This window comes from Emys orbicularis, chromosome 9, assembly GCF_028017835.1.
Source record: "Emys orbicularis isolate rEmyOrb1 chromosome 9, rEmyOrb1.hap1, whole genome shotgun sequence".
NCBI classification, from domain to species: Eukaryota; Metazoa; Chordata; order Testudines; family Emydidae; genus Emys; species Emys orbicularis.
The window spans coordinates 93,135,167-93,151,414 of NC_088691.1; the positions used below are offsets into that span (position 1 = coordinate 93,135,167).

Consider the following 16,248-nt stretch of genomic DNA (forward strand, 5'->3'; position numbering starts at 1 on the left):
ATAGTTCCCCTGTCTTCTTTCCGTGGGGATGAAAGGAAAGTGTGCCCCATAGAGTTGAGTTGGAAAAAATGTGACAGATCTGAAATCAAAGGGATTCTGTCATTTAAAAAGGTTTTGTGCTCTGATATTCACAAAATAATGAAATGCCAATGTCTAGCGTTTTGAACTGCTTAAATTCTTTTAAAAATTATACAATGTAGGCAAAGAAGAGAAAAACTCTTGTAAAAATATTTTTGTATTTTATTACAATAGAGGGAGGAGGAGAACCAATAGGGTGGAGGGGAGGTCAATGCAGTATGAAAGCATAGACCTTTCGACAGCTCACAGCCTCTTATCCTGTATTGACTCTAGTGATCCAGTAAACAGACTAAAAATTATTGAAAGAATTGCCTTACCTTAGATCCCTCTCCTTTTCAGAAGATCAAATGATTTAATATTTTTTCACAGTTAATATTTTTAACTTTTTACCTTTTGAGGCCCAGAGTTTTAAGAAATTCAGTTTGGGATCAATTTTTTTTTCTGCATCAAAACACAGCTGCTGTATAAGTTTCAAGTTTTCAGTATCTGTCAAGGTGGTTCTTAAACCTTTATGTAAGAGCTCTACACACGGGCCTTATGAACAAAATACTTTTTTTTACTGTAAAACACTCAATATAAAATCTATTACCTGTTTTTAAAAATCCCAGTGTAGTAATTTTGCTAATTATGTCCATACAGTATACTAAAAATAAGTAGATGTTCTGGGGGGGGGGGGGGGAATCTTGAAATGAGAAAACATTCTGTCAAATGCTGGGAAACCTTACATTTGTATCTGGCACGCATTGTGTCTGCCTTTCTCCACAGAGTGTTGGCATTGTCACTAGATAAGAATTAGACATGTTATGTTGTCCCCAACCTGTCAACTCTCTGCTTAATGAGTACTGTGAGAGTGGAAGCAAGGGCCATGTTGACATTTTGCTCTTAAACTTGATGTACTTTTCAAAAACTATTCTGTATACCCGGACGTGACATTTTGTGAGTCTATCTATTTTTATTGGCCATTTCCTATTCGCTAACTTCAGTATTGTAATAGTCAGCTATTAAATAGTAAGTGGGTGAAGAAGGCTTCCGTTTACATCTGTTTTGAACCTTCTGTTCCTGTGTAGGAGTCCACTGCAGCTGTCTAAATGCATGGCCTCAGACTCTGTACTTGTCTTTTAGTTCCGCTGCATTAGAAATGCTGTGCTGATTTCTTTTCATGCTTCATTCAGTATAAGAGCTTTATGTATCCATATGGGAATGCTTAATATAACATGCAAAACAAGTGAATGGTAGTTTCAAAACAAGAGCTACGCTAATGTTGAAAACATGTCAGAATGCAAATGACTCTTTTATGACATGTATTTGATCCTTCTAATCTTCAAACACTGCTTGTACTATTCTTGTTCAATGTCACTCCAGTGCCAAGATGTTTTGAATTTTTCTGCCTAAAAACTTTGCTCTTCTAAAAAGTCTATATATACGTATAAGAAGATTGGTGCAACTCCCCATGTCTCATACTTCTTTAGATAGCCTTTGAAATATGTGTTGCCCTCTGAACTTTCCCACCACTGTTCTTGAGAGCTATGCACTTTGATTCTGTCAAAAGGTGTGGAAATGAGGGCAATTATAATTATGTTTAATTTAGCTAGTAGACAAAGTCCCAATTAAAGAGTATTGTAAGGATGCCCTTAAATCCTTTGAACTATGGAGAAACGTTTATGTTGAAGTTTTATTATTTTATAATGCAACAAACTGTGTGAATGGTGCAGCACTGAACAAGAGGTTGTTAGTATGAGTTTTTATTTTATTTTCAGCATTTATCATTTCTCTTTTGGTAGCACTCGCAGTGTGCTAGATGCTGTCCACATGAACAGGTAAACACAGCTTCTACCTTGAAAAGCTCACTATTTAGGAAAACAATCAATATGTAAGGTGTGGTTGTATGTCCATGTGAGTACAAGTGCATAAATATATTCACACACCATGGTGTATGGTGCCTAACTGAAACAAACTAGAGTCATTCAAGGTGAAATTCACTCTGGCACAGGGGTTCCACACAAGTTTCTTTGCACCCAATAATTCCCAAATTTGCTGTCCTGGGAGAGGCTTAGAGCAGTGGTTGTCAACTGGGGGGTACATGGCATTGTCAACTGGGGTTTGTCAACTGGGGGGCAGTGGTTGTCAACTGCGGGGTATGCAGTGGTCTTCCAGGGGTACAGCAACTCATCTAGATATTTGCCTAGTTTTACAAGACTACCTAAAAAGCACTAGTGAAGTGAGTACAAATTAAAATTTCATACAGACAATGGCTTGTTTATACTGCTTTATATAGTGTATGCTGAAATGAATGTGCAATATTTATATTCCAATTCCAATTAATTATATGGTAAAAATGAGAAAGTAAGCAGTTTTTCAGTGTGCTGTGACACGTTTGTGTTTTTATGTCTGCTTTTGTAAGCAGGTAGTTTTTAAATGAGGTGAAACTTGGGGGTACACAAGACAAATCAGACTCCTGAAAGGGGTACAGTCATCTAGAAAGGTTGAGAGCCACTGGCTGAGGAGAGAAGTGAAGGAGTGCCTTTCTCCCTAAAGGTTAGAGATTTCCTCCCTTAACAACAAGCTGCATGCCCTCCAACAATATTGATATATTCCCAGTCCAGCACTGGCTTTTGAAGTGCTGTGCTGGGTGAATTTTAAAGATGTATTTGGATTCTGTCTGCCAGTGCTATGTGGTCTGCAGGTCAATAGTTAAAATATCAACAAAGCTTTCCAGGGCTGTTGTTCCCTACTTTTTGTCTCTGTGACAGAGCCTGCATGAGAGAGGAATGGGACAGAGTAGCAGAGGGCAAGGCAGCTCCCATGCGCTTTGAGCTACGCATGCCACTGCAGGAAAGCTGTTCAGCTGGGGTTGATGCGAGGGAATGGGAAACCTGGCTAGCAGATGGTTCCCTTTAAACTCCTGGCCCACCCGCCTATTGTATGTTCCTGTGGTGGGCCAGGCAAAGAAGCCACCTAAGCAACACCCTCAGCCTTCCTTTACAGCTACTGCAAAAGCCCTGGTTATTCAATGATTTTGGATGCCCCCAGAGATGGTTAGTTAGATAATGAGGGTTTGGCTGTCATTATTTGATTACATCAGCCCTTAAATTCTCAGAGTCGTGCATTATAAATAGTACACAGGTTATAGTGGACAACACAAGTCTGGAAGGATGTGGTCTAAGTGGTGGATCTGGGCAGAACTTAATTTATGCCTAATAATGTTTCATGCTTAATTGTAATTCATGGTTACTTTGTGGAAATATTATAGATTAATCTGATTTGTTCTGTAATGCGCAGTTACTTCTACATGGCTACTTTTCATTGGCAGCAGTTAACTCCAGTATCTAGGGCCTGGTTCTATTCCCAGCTGTGACACAGATCAACTACATAGCCACTGTAACAACCACTATAATTAATGGAGCTACTTGTGGACTATAGTGGTATCCAACATGAAGAAGAGCACCAGAATCTGGTCCCAAGAGATTATTGTTGTGCATATGTATCTCTCTTCATAGTCCAGGCCTATAGGATTGGTGTACTGCCTTAACTAAAGTTGATTTTTTTGAAGGAAGTATAGTTGGGTCCATGATTAGTAATGTCACACTGACTTGACAAACTCGTAGTTTTGTGCTAAATCCTGGGCCTTCCAGGCTTGATTGCACTTCGTGATTTTCCCCAGTATTGTAAAAATTAGGCCTTGCATGTCAATTTTTAAACTGGTTGTACTACATTTATTTAGGTATTCTGGGCAGATGGTAGTGGTGGGTATCATCTGGCAACATAGCTTAAGGTTGGTGGTGACTTCATGACCTGGTGTCAGAAGTGTAGCTTCCTCAGTAGCAACAGTATCCCTTTGTACATTCTTATGCTGTGAAAGCTTCACACACTTAAATCAGCCATTGCAGCATTAATGTTGGAGACCTTTGAAAAAAGTGAAAGTATTTTAATATTGATAGATGACAGTGTGGCCAATTTCTTCTGCTGGGATTTGAATTGTGGACCTTTGAACTCCAAACTTGCAATTCGACCACATGAGCTGAATAAGATCTTTTGGAAGCTTATAGAATAAAGAGAGTTCATATCCTTCTTATAATTCTAGAGCAACTTCACTGAGATTTATAACAAGAGTTTAGGATTCCATCTACATTCCAAATAGAATAAAGAAGAATATATTTGTACTGTAGACAATTTTGAGTTATTTCACATCTAGTATATGCTAGTTGGGCACCTTCAATACTATTTGCCACTGATTAAAAGTCTAGTAATGGACCATATTCATCCCTGGTGTAACTCCAGGGGGTTTTGTCTGGCATAAATTTGACCCTTCAATTCAAGGCCCAATTGTGCCAACACTTGTGTGTGTGCTAAACTTTAAGCACATGAGTTGACTTGTTGATCCAAATCTTCAGAATGCAAATTGGTACAGCTCCATCAAAATCAGTGGAGCTACACCACTTTTACATTAACTGAAGATTTAGCCTGTTGACTCCATTGATTCTATTAAGGTGCTTCAAGTTACATATGTGTATAAGTCTTTGCAGGATCTAGGCCCTAGTCATTACTCATGAACACAGAAAATTGTTTCATGCACTTTCAATTCAGCAGGCAGAGCAGCTGTGGAAGAATGTGTGTCATAGCTGGAATATGAATATTTGTAAAACAAAGTGAATCATTAATGCAAGTTAAATGTTAAAAGCTGCATGGATTAAAGATATAACCAAGTGGAGTGGGATTGTGATTGGTAAATGCTGTAAAGCCAACTATTGTCGAAACAATGACTATATCTTATTGTATCACTGACATTTACTTCATAGAATGTGTAAAAACAGTATAAATAATGGTCATCTGGTTGTGATGGGAAATCTATGAAATAAAAGTTCTAGTTCAGAGGCTGGCATTCCATCCTCAACCTTAGATTTTCTGGCATTGAGGTTTTGTGTTTTAGCCTTATCCAGCCATCATTTTTTAAAATTGCCTTGATTTTTTTTTTCTCCATAATTTCCTTTGTAGCCCCAATGTAATTTAAAGCTGCTCCCCCTTCCTCCCAATGGAATCCATATGGGTAGGGGCGGCTCTATGTATTTTGCCGCCCCAAGCACGGCAGTCAGGCGGCTTTCAGCGGCATGCCTGCGGGAGGTCCGCTGGTCCCGCGCCTTCGGCGTACCCGCCGCCGAATTGCCACCGAAACCGTGGGACCGGCGGACCTCCCACAGGCATGCCGCCGAAGGCAGCCTGACTGCCACCCTCACGGCGACCGGCAGGCCACCCCCCGCGGCTTGCCCGCCCCAGACACGCACTTGGTGTACTGGTGCCTGGAGCCGCCCCTGCATATGGGAGTGGCAGCTCTATTTACACTGCTACCTTATCCCAAGTGCCTATTCCATCCCCCTATGCCACTGGGAGTAAACCAAGCTCATAGACTCTAGCCCTAATGGTTTTTATTACCTTGCTGTTTTTTCCTTTTGCATTGGCATCTGGTATATGTGATGGAAGCCAATGTGGCTAAGAAGTTACAATAGGTATGTGTGATTTCCAGTACTCAAATGAGCCAGAAAGATTGATTGCCAGACTATCAGATTTTTTTCCTCACCCCTCCGGTCCATTTTATGAACATTAGTATCTAGAATATAAAAAAGATTGATAGTTATCTAACTTATTACCAGAAAGCAGTGATCATGACTACAAAAATAAGATTTAATTGGATCTTTTGACACATTTTGTAAGTGCTGTCACAATCCGTGGAATTTTTATTAGGTGTTTCTGACGATAGAGACTGATCCTGCAGGTGCTTAGACACATGAGGAACTTTAATGGCATAAATCGCCCCAGCAAAATCCATGGGACTCGCACGCCCAAGTGTTTGGGCCTTTATTTAAATGCAGTGCATGGCCCATTAATTTAAACATTGTGTTCTAAAAGTACTAGACTTGTTGGCTGTTGTGCGAGAACATCAATGTGTTCCAGCCACAGCACCCCAAGTGACACATTTGGCTGCTGCACTGTGCTGGGAATAGAATATTTGCCACCCCTAAATAGAATGCTCTTCTGTATGTCTCACTAATGAGGAGATTGCTGCTAAGCTATTCTGCATAAGCTTAATTATTTGCTAGGATAAAAGTGATTTTTTTTTTAAATGGCTGCCTGCTATGTAAAGGAAAGTCTTAGATGGCCACAATGCCTGATATATACTTTCATTACAATCATATAAGGATTTATAGTTGGCTCCATACAAAATATTCACGTCAATGTCATAAGCAAAATAAAATAAAATTGCATACTGCCAGCATACCTGCTCTTGCAAAATGTATTCAGATGAGTAGCACCATTGTACCCATTTCTGATGTCATTTACACCCATCTAGAATTTACTTACATGGGTAAAACAGAGATCAGGATCTAACCCATTGACTCAAGTGTGACTATTCATGAAAGCCAAGGTTGCAGGATTAAGTATCCTGTCCTAACTACTCAGCAGCATATTGGTGTGAAGAAATATAGCGGGGGATAGGTAAGCAGTGCCATGATCGCCTGCTTGGTGATTGAAGAGTATGCAATTAAACAGGGAAGCTTTCACAGAAAGTGGCTTCCTTGTTGTGGGTGCAATTAGTAAATCAATTTTATGCCTATTTTTTTTTTGTACCTGTAGTTCACTGGCAGGTGTAACTACAGTAATTGCTCACAAAGTCCTCACAAAAGCCTTAGCCTAGCTGAAAATAGGTTCTGTAAGGTTCATTAGGGGAGAATTAGGTTCTGTGGAAACAAAGACAAAGAAACTTAGCCCCTATAGAGACTAATGATGCAATAATCTTTTCTGTTTTTTTTTTAATGAACAGTTGAAGTGCACACAATCATATGGACCAATAGCAATTGTGGTGGTCAGAAATGGAACCCAGTTCCTTATCATGCCTCATTTATATCTGAAGCCCTCTTCTGGACAGTACATTTGGGAATGGGCTTTTAAGCAGGGTCAGGTTGTATCGATGAGAAGGGAGGTGAAGGGCTTGAAGAAAGCAGGAAGTGTGGATCTTAACAGTTTTGTCGATTTGTGTTTTATTATTTATTTTATTTCTGTGGTACATACAGAAAAGTGCCTGCAGTCTAAAGAGAAAAGAAAACAGACTGGAGGAGCAACACTTATACAGTTAAGTTAGCAAATATGAATAAATAGGACATGTAAAATATAATCTGTTTACTCCTCAAGTGCACCAAGGTCAGTAAGTTTCTCAGAGGTGAGTCTTCAGCAGTTATTTGTGTGTGTAGAGGGTGGGAACTTTATGGATAAGTTCAGGAAGCTTCTTCATCTTTTTCAAGGGGCACCACGGAAGACCGCACAGAAATGATTGTACGAGAAGCTGATGAATGGGCATTTGAAGCTCACATCATTGGAGTAGGAGTGAATATGGGGCGGAGGACCTAGAATGAGACAAGAGTTGACAAGTAGGGAGAGTCATGCTGGGTTTTGAAGGCAGTAATAAGTGCCATACAATGTTGTTGTTTTTTCTTAAAGTAATTACAATAAACAATAATTGTACAAGACAGAATGAAGAAAGAGGTCACCAGCTGGCAAAACCAAGCCGTACAAGTGCAGGTACTAATAGCAGTGGTACCAATAATAAGTAGCTGAGGTCTTGGGTGGGTTTGTACAGCCCACACTGAAGCCCATGCTGCCAGAGCTTCACTGCTGTTAGCACCCACGCTAGCTTGGGTATGCCTATGCATGCTGCAGTCAGACTCCCCAGTTACAGTGTGGGTAGCAGTTAGGAGCCTAGCTCCAAGTTAGGGTCATTTGGGCCTTTGAAAATCTCCTCCCAAAGAAATTCTGGTTCTGTTTCTCCCCCTAACTGCTTTTCATGTTTTTTTTTTTTAATGACTAAAATTATTTTATACCACCATTCAGTAAATGACCATCATACTGGATCTTTCCAATTTGTCATAACATTTATACAGGCAACTGTCATAAAGACTTGTATCAATATGTAAACATATACACCTGAAACAATATGTCAGATGTCTGATTTTTAGAATTGCAAGCAATTAGTATAATGGAGCGTAAAGGTCTTAGGAGGTTGAGACTATCCCAAAATTAAATTTAAAAAAATCATTATACATTGGAAAAGTACCAATGTTATTTTGAAAAAATAATCTGAATTTACTCTAGTTGGAGTCCATGTCACCTAATGTTTGAAAATGACATCTGATCTAGCAAAACCTCAGATATTATTTTATAGCCCCAAACGTCTAAAATGAACAAATAAAATTTTATTTCACAGATCTTTAAATGTCCAACCAAAACTTCTATACTAATGATGAAGGCATAGTGGTAGATGGATAGAAGCTCACCTAAATTAAAGGTAAATATATAATAATATTATAACAGGTATGGAGCAATTAATGTTGAACCAGAATTCCAAAATGTAGCCACCCATTTAATGAATCTCGGCAGTACCCATATTGTTCCATTGTTAAAACCACCTTCACCAGTTTCCAGTTATGGGACAGACAATCTAAGCCAGGAACGACATTCATCTAAATGCAGGCACTCAAAGAATCATCAGTAGTGATCACCTGATCCCTGGACGCTACTTAAGTCCAGGGTAAAAGACCCTTCTTTCCCCTCCTTATTATTGTGACAATAGAACATTTTGGCTAGATCCACAGCTTGTAGCTGCATTGTGTTCTGGTGAGGATTTGGTGCTTCTTTTTTTTTAATGAAGTGGTGATTATGTGTATTATGAATTTTTGATGATTAGGGTTGCCAGGTCAAAAGCTAATAATATCCACAACTTTCATGCCTTTCAAATGCATGCATGACACAAAAGGCCATGGATAATTTCTCCTGAAACAAGACCATAAAGAGAATTTAGAATCATCTTTAATATATTTGAGAGTACATTAGTCCTGCATCAAAGGGAATGGTAAAAGGTAGTGTTAATATGGTTGGATTTTAATTATTTTGAAGCACATAATTATTCTTCAGTTAACCGCACAGAAATGCTGGTATTTTTATTCTATTTAAAAAGGACACTCCACTGTAAGCATAGAGTGGTCAGTTATAGAGATGTTAAAAATGCATTGTATCCTTCTTTAGCATCAGTTGGATTAGTCAGAGTGAAGAATCTGAATTATGTTTTCAGTAATGTAAGAACCACTATTCTGGAATTAAATGAGTTCAGAGTTCATTAGGAGTTCTCCTTACACACAGCGTTCCTTATGTTTTTGCAATAAGACTGTTCATTGTCTTGATGACACATTAAATGCAATAATCACTTTCTCTCCCTTTTCAATTGACATAGGGTCTACTTTTCTATTAATATTAATGAGTTGTGTATGCTACAATGGGAGACTCAAACCCTATAGAGTTTCGTGATAAAATAAATCACCCTGCCTCAGCATTTTAGAGGTTTCAGTCTCTCTTTTTTCCTAATTTAAGAGACCTGCTTAGTGTGCCAATAGTTGATATTTATGGCATTAAAAAGAAGCAGAAATGATAGTTATAACTTGGTCCAGACCAGTGAGCTGCTCTTTCTATTTGAAGGCTAGTTTATAAACATAATCAAAGGATTTTTTTTTCTTAATAGATGCACAAGTGTTAGATGGAATGAGTGAAAAAATAAGAGGAACTAGTGAGTATTCATCAAGGATACTAAGAGGCAAAAGTGGAACAACGGAATGAAAAAGTAGATCTAAAGCCACTTATAAATGTAGTAGTCTGGTGCCATAAGAAGTAATTCTGGAAAGTTAACCAGCTTTATTTTATGCTGCTCTGTCTTCCCTGTCTTGCTACCATTTAGTGAATTCTGTTTAATTAGCTTTTAGCACCTGCACAAAATATAAAATCAAAACCAATTCTTTCCCCAATGGAAAAACCCTGTAAAATCTAATAGTGAATAAATGGCCATAGAAATTATTGTAGGAAAAGTATAGATGCATAAACATAAACTTTCTATAAATATTTATTTGAACCTAACTGAGAATTCTGTCCCTGCTATACATTTCCAGAGCTTGTTTAAATTTTTTATTGAAGGGATATTCTTGTCTGTTACATTCTGTAGGATTTTTCCATAAGGTTTTATTTTCTTACTGCCTGAGCTGAACTCACATTGACTTCAGTGGGAGTTTTTCCTGTGTAAGGGCTGCAGGTTTGAGCCCTTTTCTTATTAACTTAACCTAGTAGGCAGACACAGGAACAGTATTAATCAGTGGAGTCTATTATTCCTGAGAATAAGGAAACAGTCGGCATTATTTACTATATTGGAATGAGACGCACTGCTGAAGCAAAGGAAAGCCAAGTCTAAAACCTCTACCATTGCTTTGGTAGTTTCAGAAGTTTGGTTTCCTATTGTCTAGCCTCAGGTACTATGGTTAAGGGGGCCATATAAGTACCTAACATAGATAGCCAAACAAAAAATTGCCACCGTTTCTTTAAGATCTCAAGGTTACAATGCCTTTCTTTTGGAGTTTAATGGTTCAGACAGCCACATGAGCAATAGTACTTAAACAGACCTTTCATCCAAGGACTACAGAGCATTTACAAACATTAATACATCTGAGAAGTAGGTAATTACTGATAGTTACAGAGGCCTCTCTACACTGTGATACGATGACCTAGGTTTCAACCACATCAGTGGCTTCAGGAGTAGATCTCCTGTGGCAGAAAGTGTATTGAAAGAGGTAGGCATTTGTTGCTCTGAGGTGGCCATTGCCAAAGTGGATGCTGCAGACAATAAGGTTTGCAGGAATGGGCCAGGTCATGCTAGAAATCACACCTACTATTTATCTTGGAAGACTATCTAGGGGAGGGAGGGCAATGGTGTTGCTACCTGCCTTCATCAGGAATGAATTCTCCCCACCAGGAGAGGAGATTAGTTGAGCCTCTTATTTTAGACTTGATAGAACCTAAATGTAAATCTGGGATTCCAGACTACACTGAGAAGACAAACCATGTTAAACTATGCTAGCCTGAAGTATGTTCAGGATCATTTGATTCCATTAACAGTGTGTTTCCCGCTGTTACTGGGAACTGTGTGTATTGAATATGGCCATGTAGGAAGCTGACCAGCAAAGTGACCACCTACGTTTCAAAGAAACAAAAGGCAATTTGATGAAAAATAGAGGCTAAGCTTATTTGTAAGGGGCATGTTTCACTTGTACTGTGCATCATTTTGCAGCACAAGATCATACCTTTGTATAACAGTGTTTGATTCTCTGTATGACTGCTGTTAAGATATGGGATTATATTGATTTTTAGACAGATATGAAACACAATGTACCATATGAGGGACATCCCTTATAATAAGGGACTAGTCATCTTTCTATTTGCAATTAAATGTTTTCAGTCCGAGAAAGAGAACTTTCCCTCTACACAATTTATTTACAGAAATACATGAGACATTTGTCTTTTCAGATGTCTGAAACCCTTAAAAAGAATACATATTTTTAACTGTAACATGCCATTACTGGTTACTATATGCATATCTCTTAGAATTGCTAATAGTTGATTCTTCCCTGTATGCTGTAATGAAAACATACCTTTAAGTGAATGATTTTCTAGTTTCCTTGCTATACTTAGTGGTTTTGTCCTTTTTTGGGAGTATAGTAGCTATGGTGTGAGAATGATAGCAGCAAATCAGTAGGGTGCTACCTGGATTTAGATAGGGTCACATTATGTAGATATCATAATTTGTAGCGATTATATTGAGGATTTCCATTAGCAGAAGCTATTGCATTCACCAAGGTTCTGAATTAAACAGAATGATTGTTTGCAGGTGTAATTGTAAAATTCTCTTGTTGAATTTATGATGTATAATTCCAGTGTTCTGTATTTAGAATGAGCTTGAAACTATTCTCCTGACCGATGCAGTAATTAAGGTATTCAACTGTGGTTTTCAACTACACCTCTACCCCGATATAACGCGACCCAATATAACATGAATTCGGATATAACGCGGTAAAGCAGCGCTCCGGGGGAGGGCGGGACTGCACACTCCGGCGGATCAAAGCAAGTTCGATATAACGCAGTTTCACCTATAACGCAGTAAGATTTTTTTGGCTCCCGAGGACAGCGTTATATCGGGGTAGAGGTGTATATGGTCTGGTTTCTAAATTCACAACTAAAATTTCATGGTACATCATGGATTATTTATGTTTGTCAAACACATGCACCTGGTGCAATACAAACAACATTTTCAGATTTTTTGTTTTTAAGTGCACTAATCAGAATTATAGCGTTCTTTGCACAGATTGCAGGCTTAATGTTGGATTACTAATATCCTGTAACATAACAGAAGTAGATGGGAGCTTTTAAAAATACAAATGTTTTAACACTACTTCATTGTTCAATGTGCTTAAAGTTAATGCGTGCCTCTTGCCTACACGTACTATAGATATCGACACACACCTTTCATCTTTGTTCTTGTTTTTTGTCTGTTTTATGCATGAGAAAGTTCTTGTTTTCTACTATGTGCATGGCTGCGTTTTTTAACTAGAGTCCTGTGTTTGTACTGATTGCTTTTTTTGCATGCAAATTACAGAATGTCATGGAAATTGGATAGCTCTGAAAAAAGGAAAGATAATACTGAGTTCCAACTGTCTTGTGTTTGTGCATAACTATGTGGAATACATGATATATGGAAATATTTTCATTACAGCCTTTGACTTTTCTTCTGCTGTATTTTTTATTACTTGCTAAGAGAGAAGGGCAATTTTTTTCTGTTGCAAAAAATGATGAATCTCCTTACATGTTAATGGTACTTGTGTTGGCATGGAATATGGAAGGGAATTATTAAACCTTAATTCCATTATTCTTAGTTTTGATTGTAAGATGTTAGTTGCCCTGCCTATGCTGAGACTTGAATAGCCTGTGTTTTAAATGTTACTTTTGTATAGATTGTGTGACATCCTAGTCCCCCTGAAGTCAATGGAAAACGTAGCTCCCATTGACTTAAGTAGGGCCAAGATTTCACCCGTTGTTTCTAAAGCCCACTTTGGGACTTTCATATTTTTTAATAAATATATCAGCAGGTGGTCAAAGAAAGGTTACAGGGAATTTTCAGTCCACAGCTGTATTTAAATTGGAATATAATAAATGAGTCCAAAAAAAAAAAAGCCAAACCCATGCTTGTCGTTTTTAAGCAGGAGCTAAGATGGTTGGACTCAGAACTTTGATTTTACTTTTCACAGAAAATTTTCTCTTCACCAATTGTCAAGATATTTATCAGCAACATTATTTCATTAAATATGAGAGCTAATTTGGTTTTAGGTTGTTATGGTCATCACCTCTTCAAATTTAGAAATGAAGGCGATAAATATATGTTTGTGGTGGGTATGCTTTTAGTAAACATTTCCTTTAATTCTTGATTTTTTTATTTTTAATGTAAAGTATCAGGCACTATTTGCCTCTCATGCTAGATGTTTCTAATAGCCATACCCTAGAGGAGAGATTTTGCTATAAAGTTTAAAAAACAGAACAAAAATGTGTTAGTTGAACTTCCCCCCCCAAATGTTTTTCTTGAAACATCCTTGGGAATTTAATATTGACTATTTTTTTTCCTCAGTCTTGTATATTCTTGAATTGTCTTTTTTTTTTCCCACCATTTTCTCCATTCTCAATCCTAGGTCCCCTTACAAAGAAACAGACAGATGATTTAGGTGATAATGACGGTGCTGAAGATGAAGGTATTTTTTTTTTGCCGCCAAACTGATTTGCATGACAAGGATCCCTGAAAATCTTTTTCTCCCCTCTTTTTTTAACTTCTTGTCTTTTGAAGATTTTTTTTATTCCCATTTTTGATGTGTTTTGTCTTCTTGCTTGTTGTTTATATATATATATATTTTTAATTCTTTTAAAAGAAAGAATGTTGTTAAGTTTTACATTTTTATGCAAACGAGTAACAATATTTAAAGACGAGGGTTTTTGTTTTCTTGAAATGGACCTTTGATATGTTTCATCCCACCTTTTGACTGAATTTTGTCCATACTATTTGAACTAACACTTTTTTTTAAGTCTCTCTGTACACCTTTTTGCATGTTTTCTAACTCTCTGTATTTATATATTTCACCAAATACAAAGATATTTCTTTCACCAACTGATCTCAGTTTGATAAACATAGAAAATATTGTGTTTATAAAGAGAAAATGTTAGAAAGCTCTTACAAAGTGTCTCTCAAGCAACTGAATTTTCAGTACAAAAGCACAGAAACCCTTCCCTTCTGCATTATCATGTCAACAAATGTAAGCTCAGATACCTAATCTCACTCGGACAAGAGGCCTGGCACTTAAATTGTAGCCAGATTTTCAGCTACTGTATATTGGCCTCATTCCATTGAATTCAGTGGAGTTGAGCAGATCTTCACCAATTTGATGCAGTCCATTATGTTTTTTACTATTACAAAGATCTACAGTTGTCTGGGCTGATGTTATTGAACACATTAACAAACACTATTACAAATAGGTAGTATGAAAATGTTGAACACATTACTTTTGTTTATGAATTATAAACATTAATCATATAAGTCTAAGACTTTTTTTCATATTAGAAACTAACAACATGCAAGCACTGGTAACTTGGACTATTTCTCTCAAGCAGTGTAGCCCATTTCTGTTAAGTTTTATAGTTCTAGATCTCATCTATTTTGTTTATTTTCAAAGAGAAAATTGAGGTGCTGTGTAGAAACTGCCAATGTTGTTACCTCATCCCTCTCTTATCAGCTTGTTGGTCAAGTACCATTGCATGAAAGATAGAATAACTGTAACTACAGAGCTCTACCACTTTCCTTTTCATTAACACTAAAGAAAAAGGAGTACCGTCTATTAATGGATGCTCATATTTTTCTTCAAATAGCTTCTGTGTAGAGATGAGAAAAATGAGTATTGTATCACCTGACTTGCTTAGATTCACGTGATCTGATTTTATTCACTTATGTTAATCCTGTAACAATACATTTTGATATTAAAAATATTAGCAGGGGCAAAGATTGCAACTAAATCCCAGTAGTTCTGACTACTGGCACACATTTACCTGTATTGCAAGATTTTGCCACTAGTATTCGACTGGCAGCTCCTGTCCCAACACCCTTCTATACATTTAATGATAAAGTTGTTGCCCATCCCCATTCTGGTCTGTGTGCCATTGGCGTGTTCTGTTGCCCAACTCCCATTTAGGACTGAGAGTTTTTTGACCCCAAGATGGTCCAATATGTGAGTGGTGTATCCTTTTCCAACAGTTGCTTGAATGTTAGAATTTACAGTTAAATCTCTAGTGAGATACATTTAAAAGCAGAATATTCAGACAGGTGGTTAAAATCAGCTCAGAGTGGTAGTGACAGAGCAGTGACTATCAAATGGAAGTTCAGTAGCTTATGTTAAATGAATTTCATGGTCTCATCCATTTTTGGTGGACATGTTGTCCATACAGACACCAGTATTGGCAGTCTGAGGAGAGGAGCCAAAGATTGTAAGGGTGTAAAGTTGAACTGAAAGGGGATAATTAATTACAACTATAACTAATTATTTTAGTTTATGGGACTGGGATTTTAGTCCCTCTGGCATCAGGGATGAAAATTGTACTCCCCTGTTCTGTGCTAGTGGGAGCAGATGGATCTGGGGGATTCATCCTGAGGTAAGGGTAGACACTGTTTACTCCTCCACCTTCCTCAAAGATTTCAAAAGGGACAGGTCAACTATATATTCCATTGGCGAGCCACAGTCACTATGGACAATACACAGGAGAAGTGCTGAATTGGTGCATTTCCTACATGCTTTGGTACTGGGCTTCCACAGCCAGATAACTCCGAGGTAGCAGACAACTTGCACTGCTGTGACCTCATCTCCTCAGGCTGGACTTTCCAGCTCCAGGGTCCTATGGTCTAAGTTGCACAGGCAGGATTGAAACCCACCCCCCCGCAAACCTCAAATTAAATTTACTTGGGGCAGGGTGGGTAAGCAAATAAAACAAAAGAACTGCCTCCTCTTCCCCACACCCTTCAAAAAAGCCACCCAAGATGTCAATATATCAAACCATATGCCAACCTTACCCCCAGGTTTCCCTTGACAAATTCTGCAATACAGTTACTTGTGGTCAGTGCAAACATCTGCAGAGGACTGAACATTTAGGGGTAGCAAAAACAAATATAAAAATAAATAAGTTACACACAAAAAACCCTATTCAGATTGGGCTGGCCATGGCAAGGAG

The 16,248-nt window shown here is 37.9% G+C and overlaps 1 protein-coding gene across 7 annotated transcripts in view; it reads left to right on the forward strand.

The window, feature by feature from the left end:
* The window catches only part of NLGN1 (neuroligin 1), a 435,265-nt gene that overhangs the window by 130,151 nt on the left and 288,866 nt on the right, over positions 1-16,248 (forward strand). For 3 of the 7 annotated variants that reach the window (XM_065410490.1, XM_065410491.1, XM_065410493.1), the window contains one exon: positions 13,674-13,733. The exons of the other annotated variants lie outside the window; for them this stretch is intronic. In XM_065410490.1, coding sequence (XP_065266562.1) covers positions 13,674-13,733 — 60 coding nt within the window. The remainder of the gene's footprint in view (positions 1-13,673; positions 13,734-16,248) is intronic. 7 annotated transcript variants of the gene reach the window in all.